The following is a 10289-nucleotide window of genomic DNA, read 5'->3' as shown; positions in this document are numbered from 1 at the left end:
ATTTTATTCCATGTTGGCTTGAAACCTCACAGCAGTTCAGGAACTCTTTTTCCATAGATCTTTCAACTCCTGTTCTGTTCATCAGTCGTGTATGAAGCTGGCAGCATGAGGCAGCGAACAGTGGTGATGTATGTGGAGATCGGGTGCTTTTTGTCATGTTTAAGTGGCTGGATTTTGATCTGTTCCACTCTGGCCACTGAGTACTGGACCTTCTCGGAGGTCAGCTCTGTGGTTCTGACCACCGGTAATTACTATTCTAACCTCTGGATGGACTGTGTCTCAGACACCACAGGAGTATCTGACTGTAAATACTACCCCTCCATGATGGACCTGCCTGGTAAGGAATCACTGTTGAAACTGAGACGCTGTGTCATTATTTGGTGAAAAAAAAGAGAAAACTTCACTATAGATATACACTACTGATCAAAAGTTTGGGGACAGTAATATATATATATATATATATATATATATATATATATATATATATATATTACTGTCCCCAAAGTCTAAGAAAACATTTATAATGTCATTATGCATTTTCATTTCAAATAAATGCTGTTCTGTTGAAATTTCTATTTATCAAAGAATCCTTTCAAATAAATGCTGTTCTATTGAACTTTCTATTGATCAAAGAATTCTAAAAAGAAGTATCAAGATTTCCACAAAAATATTGAGCAGCACAACTGTTTTAAATCCTTAAAGTTTGTCTTTGACATCAAGGAAATAAATTATATATTAAAATAGAATTACAATTACATAAAAAAAAATAATAAATCACAATATTACTGTTTTTACTTTTTTTTATTTCACAATATCGGTTTTATTGTGCTTTTGATCAAACAAATGCAGCCTAGGTGATGAATATACTATTTAATTATATACATTAATTATATAATTAAGTTTCTCAATCCAGAGATCATGGAAGTTGGTTTCTGCCACAAGACTAAAAAAAAAAAAAAAAAAAAAAAACAGGAGTCAGAAAAGTCAGAATTGTGAGTTGTGAGATAAAGTCACAATTCACTTTTTTTTAAATCCTGTGTTGATTTTTTTTTTTTTTTTTGGTAAAAATGGGCTTCGATAGGAGATGCTTTTCATCTCTCTCTCTCTCTGCTTTGTTAGTTTTCCTCCATGTTTGCAGGGCCCTGGCTGTCGTATCTGTGATCTTTGGCTTCTGGGGGGCTGTTCTTGCTCTTATTGGGATGAAATGTACCAAAATTGGAGGCTCTGAGCTCACCAACTCCAGAGTAACATTTGCAGCAGCGTTGACATACATGGCATGCGGTACAAACCTTCCTTCATTAACATTTTTTCATAACGCATAAATTGAGTAGGCTATCATAAACTGATGTGTTGCTGTGTCTGTTTGGCAGGTTTTTGTGGTATGATAGTGTACTCCTGGTGGGGAAATAAAGTGCGTTCAGACTTTGTGGATCCATACTACTTGGAACAGAAGTATGTAACTATGATATATTTTAAAATAGTCATGCATTTATAATTATTTCAGTAATAATAATAAATGAAAGTGCTTAAAAGTTAGGAATGCAGTTTCTGCGCTACTAGTGTCACCTAGAGAAATTACAAAAAAAAAAAAAAAAAAAAAAAACATTTTTGGCAAAAGCCCCAAAATAAAAATTTTGTCAATGATCACTTACCCCCATGTCATTCCAAACCCGTAAAAGTCTATGGGACAGTCACAGGCCTCCCGGTTTTCATTCAAAATATCTTAAATTGTGCTCCAAATACGAACGGAGCTTTAACGGGTTTGGAACAACATGGGGGTAAGTGTTTTATTACAAAATTTTCATTTTGGGGTGGAGTATCCCTTTAAGATTATTCTTATACTTACAAAATCGTACCATTTTACTGGCGCTCGACAATAAACAGCTAACAGTGAGAAAGCAAGTTTAGCTTACCTGTCCTGAACAAACTCCGCGAGTTCATTTTCTCAATTGAAATAATCTGGTAAACGCACCGCCAGTGTTTACCCTTGTTTTCCCAAGTTATCTATCGCTGCTTATTTTGGTGAGTCCAATTTGTTTACACATCTGTAATCGAGTTTCTTGTCCCATGACCGTTAGCTCTAGTCCCTCACCGACTAAACACATTCTGGCTTAGCCAGCAGGGTTGCCAGGTCTGTGTATACAAACTAGCCCAATAGCCAATCAAAAGAGGCCAAGTAGCCCAATGACCATATCCCAAATATCAAAACTCAAAATAGACAATTCTTATACCCTACAAAAGTACATATTTTACAGCTTATATTTTACAATGTTAAGCAAATTGAAAACCACTATAGTAATCATAAACACAGCTCAAATAAGGCTCCTTACCAGTGGCCTTCCTTCACAAAACTTAAAATCTACCGCAGTTTTATCAATAATAGAATATAAAATATTTCAGTAGCCTACAAGCATTTCAGTCAAATAAAATGTATCCAATATGTCAAACCATTAACCAGCGGGAGAAAAATGTACCTGCGGCAAGAGTTTAGCGCAATTCCGCGGGAAAACCTACTGACTTGGCAACCCTGCCAGCCAGCTACAGTATCCACGCCCCAAACTCTCGCTATTGGTTGAGCTGGAAGAGATCGACGTATCCGAGCAGCCAGCTCTAAATGTTTTAATAGTGCCTGGCAGAATTTACTATTTCAGGAGATAAAGTCCCCTGAATGGCTTACTTAAAGATGAACTGGGTAAAGAGAATGTATTTTCACAAAAATTTTTTAACAATTTTCCTCAGGTTTGAACTCGGTGCAGCTCTCTTCATCGGCTGGGGAGGTTCGTGTCTGGTTATATGTGGGAGTGCAGTCATGTGCTATTTCTCTGCGAGAAAGTCATTCCCACGAAGGTCTGGCCTACTGCACTGTATTATTATCAATATTGAACAGCTGCTTACTATTACTATTTTTGTGGAAACTGTCACATTTTGAAAGTATTCTCTGATAAATTAATATAAAAAAACGTCTCAGGTTACGAATGTAGCCATGGTTCCCTGAGTAGGGAACGAGACACTGCGTCCTCTAGGGGTCGCTATGGGGAAACACCTCGTCGTGACCCGTGTCTGAAGCATACAATGAAAAACACCAACGAGTTGGCCGGCCACAGCCTCTGACGTCACTACCGGTGCTACTATAAAACAGGCACCGGGAAAACACGTCATTCACTTCTTCGTCTGAAGTTTGCGTCCGAAGCATGGCAGGGAGCTAGAGGACGCAGTGTCTTGTTCCCTACTCAGGGAACCAATCAAAAAATATTAACCTGAGACGTTCCCTTTCAAGGGAGTTACGAACTGCGTCCTCTAAGGGTCGCTATGGGGAACAGTATACCCACGCCGCCATGCTGAGGGGAGTGCAGGCCAGAATCATGGCGAACACTAAGTACCAACTCTACCATTTCAATGGGAGTTGCCCCCGGGATGTTTTAGACGGCTGTCTGTGACAATACCCCTTATGGCCAAAGGCCTAAGCTACATACCCAACTTAATTGTTAGGGCCTTGGCCCGGTGGTAGAGCTAAAGGCTTGGAATCAGGAAAGATTCCTTTAAAGGGATACGGCTAGGAACCTAGCATTTTATACTAAGTCTTGCCTGTCACACAGCGGCTACAGCTTGCTTCCGCAAAAGCTGTCTCAACAGATCTCCAGTAGCAACACCCTGTTTAGATAGGTATCCGAGGATACATGGGTGGAGTGGCGCCCAAGATGAACGGGGCTTACCAACTCAAGAAAGGGCACGAAGCAACCGCGCGAAGCCCTCACCATATAGGATTTTAGAAAGAACGCAGAGTACTAGCGTGCGAACTTACCACAGTGTGGATTTCAGAAAGTGTGCAAAGACTTCACATGCACACTTACCATAGCATGGATTTTAAAATACTGTTCCAAGGAAGGGCTCTCGTGGCACTCTGATAGAGCAGCTCATAGATGGAATGGGGCATCGTCAAAAAAATATGTTTGAGAGTCATCAACTCGATCTGTGGAAATAATGCTGGAGCGCTCTGGGAAAAACAGTGAACTCAGTCTCATATGAGAGGAGAACTCCTGAATCCAGAGTAGCGCGCTCATAGGCGACCCTTCTTGGAAAAGGGGAGCGCTGCTAAACTACCACGAGAATCGCCCGAATAGCCCCTCATGTTGAGGGAAGTGATGCTTGAACTGTATAAACGAATACACAGTGGCTGAATGGAGCCCAAGGAACCAAGGTCTAATCATCTCAAGAAAGGGAAACGAGGCAGAGCGCGTAACCCTAAACATACAGGATTTCAGAAAGTGCGCAGAGTCTTGCGTGCACACTTACCAATACTTGGATTTTTAGGAAGTGCGCAAAGTGTTCACGTGCACACTGACCACCATGTGGATTTCAGAAAGTACACAGAGCTTAGCATGTGTACCTAAAGGTTCCTAAGCATCGCAGAGGCACTGAACCGCACGGGAGAGGCAAGCTCAAATTTTACAAACCTCTAGCGAGGGGAGCATCACCTGATGCAGCATATACAAGACTTCTGTAACTGCCACCTTCACTTGCCGCTGGATGCGACAGCACCTAAGCAGCCAGGAGACCCCTCAGGGTGACCTGGCCGGACATCCATGAAATTCCCTGCAGTGGTGTGCCAGGCCTGATGATCAAGGAGGCTCCCGCAGAAACCTGTGATCTCAGCCGCCTAATACCGGAACATGAAGCCTGATGGCTGGTGCTGACGAGTGTTTAGTAAACACTGTAACTGAGCACTGCAAAGGAAACTCACAGAGTTTATTAGTAGACACATAACCACCAGCAATTTACACATAAGTATATACAGAAAGTTCATTTGTAAGTCGCTTTGGATAAAAGCGTCTGCTAAATGATTAAATGTAAATGTAAATGTAGAAAGGGTTATCTTTATACTCCCACCCTCCTGCGCTGGAGCCCCGCTCAAGGGGCGCCTCCTTTTAGTCCGGACCATCAGTAAGGTGGTTGCTATGAACATAGAACCAGCCAAAAACATTATAGGTCCAGCATAGGAGACTGTTATGCGTTAGAGGTTTCCACCTAACCTCGATCAGGTGGAGAGCTGGTGGTTACAGGGGAATTAGGAAGGGGAGGATAAAAGCAGAAGTTAAAAATCCCTAAAGGGAACGAGTAGATACCTCAGTATCACTCTGAATCAGACGAGAACGCTGCCTCGTCTGGATCACATCCCTTAGGTCCTGCTTACCTCCTTGTGACCCACAATTTCCTCTTACCCCTGCCCGCAGGTGGGGGAGGAGCGCGAGTCGCGACACTAGCCTTCTGTGCCCGTCTTTGATCCTCAGATCGAGACAGGCCAGGACCCCTATGTTGTTCGGGCTCGGACCTGGACCTTCGTGGAACGAAGGATCTGAAAGCAGCGGAGTGCGCCTTCGTCTCCCCGAACTTCTCGATCACCGTCTCAACAGAAAAACACCGAAAAGTTCAGAAGGCGAAACCTGAGCATCGAGAAGAAAGCCTTATCTTTCTTCCCGATGTCTGCCAGGTTCATCCACAGAAGTCTCTCCGCCACCAGCATGGCCGCCATAGTCCTGCGCTTGGCAGAGGCAGCCTGATTTGTAGCCGGAGAGAGGCCTGTGGTGCGGCGCAGCTCGGCTACCTGATCAGGAAAAAGGCCTTCGCCTCTATCCAGGTCTCTTAGCAGATCAGTCTGATATACTTGAAGCACCACCATCGTGTGTAATAAAGCCACAGCCTGACCTGCTGCTGCATATGCCTTGCCATTTAAGCAAGATGTATTTCTTGAAGGGGCTTAGATGGCAAGGAGGGAGATTAAGAGAGGATGTCTCCCCCGCAGAATGAAAGCTCTTTCTACAGGGGGCATCCTCTCAGAAAGTGTTAAAGATATAACATCATCCTCCCGAGGCTCTCTCTCGTCCGCCGCCATTATGAGCGCGAAAGGGAAAGTTCCTCTTTAACCCATTCAGACAGAGCCACCTGAAATTCTCACGAGCTCATTCTCCTCCGTGCCTCAGCAGCGGCGGGTCCTGAACCGCGGGAAGCAGATGGCTGCCTTTTTTTTTTCCTTGGAAAAAGAGACGAATGAGAGCGGAGCTTTTTCCTTGAAAAAACACTCGCAATGCATGCAGATTGCCTCCTCAAAGACATCGCGTGCGTGCTCTTTACCCAAACAAATGATGTAAAGATCGTGTGTGTCATGGGGTGTCAAATAACGCCGACACGGATGCACACATCGTCTAAACGCTTGCTAGTAGTCGCCATGATAGACAGAGAAAGAGCGCTCTTACCGGTTCTTTCAGATGCACGCTTCAAACAAAACGGTCAGTTTTGAAGACGAAGAAGAGAATGACGTGTTTTCCCGGTGCCTGTTTTATAGTCGCACTGGTAGTGACGTCAGAGGCTGTCACCTGCCAACTCGTTGGTGTTTTTTCATTGTATGCTTCAGACACGGGTCAGGACGAGGTGTTCCCCATAGCGACCCCTAGAGGACGCAGTTCGAAGTTCCCTTGAAAGGGAACAGCATTTGTTTGAAATGAAAATCTTTCGCAAAATCATACATCATAGGCATTTATGTAGTGCATCCTTGCTGAATACTGAATTTTTGAATAGTAGTGTATTGTGTGTTTTCAATATTTTTGTGCATTTCCTCAGGTTTACCCAGAAACTCAGGAAACCCCCAACCTACATGACAGCACACACCAGACGGACGTACATGCTGCCGGGCTCGTCCAGACCCACAACAGTCATCATCCCTCCTTCACACCAATCATACAGTGAGAGCAGAGGAACCAGAGCGAGTGGAGGGAGGAGAGGAAACACAAGAAAGCCAGTTTCCAAGAACTCTCAGGCCCCTTGTAGACTCTGCAGTGTAGCCCAATGTTTAAAGACCTAATTTAGAAACAATATCAACGCTTTTTTGTCTCGATCCATTGCGATATAGCAGGATGCTTGTCACAGCACTTACATATTGTTGGCTCTTTTGATGGTTTGAATGCTTCTACTGTCCTCATTTTTCTATTATTAAATGTAAATGCTTGTATGTGCAAAATAAAGAATCTTTGAAGTGTTTGAAAAAGTGAATTTAATAAATCAGATTTTTACACATTACATAAACTATCAAAAAGGTAAGAGGCAATCATTTTAAAGTGCAACATCCCTTGGCTGTTCCTTAGCATTAGGTGTACTTGTACCTTTATATTTCATATAAAGTACCTTTAACACTGTTAATAATATCAAACAGTTTTTGCACTGCTGTCCCTGACTAAGACACTAATACTATGCCTGAGCTACAATAGATACTGGATATTACACATTATAAGTTTATATTTAACTTGAGGATGTTTTGGTATTGCAGCAGCTCATAGACTGGAATGGGGCATCTCAAAACAGTATGTTTGAGAGTCATCAACTCGATCTGTTTGTGAAATATGCTGGAGCGCTCTGGGAAAAACAGTGAACTCAGTCTCATATGAGAGGAGAACTCCTGAATCCAGAGTAGCGCGCTCATAGGCGACCCTTCTTGGAAAAGGGAAGCACTGCTAAACTACCACGAGAATCACACGAATAGCCCCTCATGTTGAGGGAAGTGATGCTTGAACTGTATAAACGAATACAACACTGGCTGAATGGGAGTCCAAGGAACCAAGGTCTAATCATCTCAAGAAAGGGAACGAGGCAGAGCGCGTAACCCTTAACATACAGGATTTCAGAAAATTGCGCAGAGTCTTGCGTGCACACTTACAAATACTTGGATTTTTAGGAAGTGCGCAAAGTGTTCACGTGCACACTGGACCACCATGTGGATTTCAGAAAGTACACAGAGCTTAGCAGTGTACCTACAGGTTTTCCTAAGCATCGCAGAGGCACTGAACCGCACGGGAGAGGCAAGCTCAAATTTTACAAACCTCTATCGAGGGGAGCATCACCTGAGGCAGCATAACAAGACTTCTGTAACTGCCACTTCACTTGCCGCTGGGATGCGACAGCACCTAAGCAGCCAGGAGACCCCTCAGGGTGACCTGGCCGGAAATCCATGAAATTCCCTGCAGTTGGTGTGGCCAGGCCTGATGATCAAGGAGGCTCCCGCAGAAACCTGTGATCTCAGCCGCCTAATACCGCAACATGAAGCCGGATGGCTGGTGCTGACTAGTGTTTAGTAAACACTGTAACTGAGCACTGCAAAGGAAACTCACAGAGTTTATTAGTAGACACATAACCACCAGCAATTTACACATAAGTATATACAGAAAGTTCATTTGTATCCGCTTTGGATAAAAAAAGCGTCTGCTAAATTGATTAAATGTAAATGTAAATGTAGAAAGGGTTATCTTATACTCCCACCCTCCTGCGCTGGAGCCCCGCTCAAGGGGCGCCTCCTTTTAGTCCGGACCATCAGTAAGGTGGTTGCTAAGAACATAGAACCAGCCAAAAACATTATAGGTCCAGCATAGGAGACTGTTATGCGTTAGAGGTTTCCACCTAACCTCGATCAGGTGGAGAGCTGGTGGTTACAGGGGAATTAGGAAGGGGAGGATAAAAGCAGAAGTTAAAAAATCCCTAAAGGGAACGAGTAGAATACCTCAGTATCACTCTGAATCAGACGAGAACGCTGCCTCGTCTGGATCACATCCCTTAGGTTCGCTTACCCTCCTTGTGACCCACAATCCTCTTACCCCTGCCCGCAGGTGGGGAGGAGCGCGAGTCGCGACACTAGCCTTCTGTGCCCGTCTTTGATCCTCAGATCGAGACAGGCCAGGACCCCTATGTTGTTCGGGCTCAGACCTGGACCTTCGTGGAACGAAGGATCTTAAAGCAGCGGAATGTGCGCCTTCGTCTCCCCGAACTTCTCGATCACCGTCTCAAACGGAAATACCGAAAAGTTCAGAAGGCGAAACCAGAGCATCGAGAAGAAAGCCTTATCTTTCTTCCCGATGTCTGCCAGGTTCATCCACAGAAGTCTCTCTGCCCACCATCATGGGCCGCCATAGTCCTGCGCTTGGCAGAGGCAGCCGTGATTTGTAGCCGGAGAGGGCCCTGTGGTGCGGCGCAGCTCGGCTACCTGATCAGGAAAAAGGCCTTCGCCTCTATTTCCAGGTCTCTTAGCAGATCAGTCTGATATACTTGAAAAGCAACCACCATCGTGTGTAATAAAGCCACACGCCGACCTGCTGCTGCATATGCCTTGGCCATTTAGCAAGATGTATTTCTTGAAGGGGCTTAGATGGCAAGGAGGGAGATTAAGAGAGGATGTCTCCCCCGCAGAATGAAAGCTCTTTCTACGGGGGGCATCCTCTCAGAAAGAATTAAAGATATAACATCATCCTCCCGAGGCTCTCTCTCGTCCGCCATTCCATTATGAGCGCGAAAGGGAAAGTCCCTCTTTAACCCATTCAGACAGAGCCACCTGAAATTCTCATGAGCTCATTCTCCTCCGTGCCTCAGCAGCGGCGGGTCCTGAACCGCGGAAGCAGATGGCTGCCTTTTTTTTTTTTCCTTGGAAAAAGAGACGAATGAGAGATCGTGGGAGCTTTTTCCTTGAAAAAACGCTCGCAATGCATGCAGATTGCCTCCTCAAAGACATCGCGTGTGTGCTCTTTACCCCAAATAATGACGTAAAGATCGTGTGTGTCATCAGGTGTCAAATAACGCCGACACGGATGCACACATCGTCTAAACACTTGCTAGTAGTCGCCATGATAGACAGAGAAAGAGCGCTTTTACGGTTCTTTCAGATGCACGCTTCAAAACACAACGGTCAGTTTTGAAGACGAAGAAGAGAATGACGTGTTTTCCCCGGTGCCTGTTTTTATAGTCGCACTGGTAGTGACGTCAGAGGCTGTCGCCTGCCAACTCGTTGGTGTTTTTTCATTGTATGCTTCAGACACGGGTCAGGACGAGGTGTTTCCCCATAGCGACCCCTAGAGGACGCAGTCGAAAGTTCCCTTGAAAGGGAACAGCATTTGTTTGAAATGAAAATCTTTCGCAAAATCCATACATCATAGACATTTATGTAGTGCATCCTTGCTGAATACTGAATTTTTTGAATAGTAGTGTATTGTGTGTTTTCAATATTTTTGTGCATTTCCTCAGTTTTATACCCAGAAACTCAGGAAACCCCCAACCTACATGACAGCACACACCAGACGGACGTACATGCTGCCGGGCTCGTCCAGACCCACAACAGTCATCATCCCTCCTTCACACCAATCATACAGTGAGAGCAGAGGAACCAGAGCGAGTGGAGGGAGGAGAGGAACACAAGAAAGCCAGTTTCCAAGAACTCTCAGGCCCCTTGTAGACTCTGCAGTGTAGCCCAATGTTTAAAG

At 44.5% G+C, this 10289-nt stretch overlaps 1 protein-coding gene across 1 annotated transcript; it reads left to right on the top strand.

The window, feature by feature from the left end:
- Positions 1–10181, top strand: LOC109060396 (claudin-10-like). The gene is made up of 6 exons (XM_042725213.1): positions 1–337; positions 1120–1281; positions 1371–1452; positions 2740–2855; positions 6621–6818; positions 10054–10181. Exons 1-6 carry the CDS (start codon positions 106–108, stop codon positions 10179–10181), a joined length of 918 nt encoding a protein of 305 aa, XP_042581147.1. The 5' UTR covers positions 1–105.
- Positions 10182–10289: the final 108 nt, after the last annotated feature.

This window comes from Cyprinus carpio, chromosome B6 (assembly GCF_018340385.1).
Source record: "Cyprinus carpio isolate SPL01 chromosome B6, ASM1834038v1, whole genome shotgun sequence".
Lineage (NCBI taxonomy): Eukaryota > Metazoa > Chordata > Actinopteri > Cypriniformes > Cyprinidae > Cyprinus > Cyprinus carpio.
Note: the sequence above shows the minus strand (reverse complement) of the source record. Positions and strands in the feature narration are given on the sequence as shown.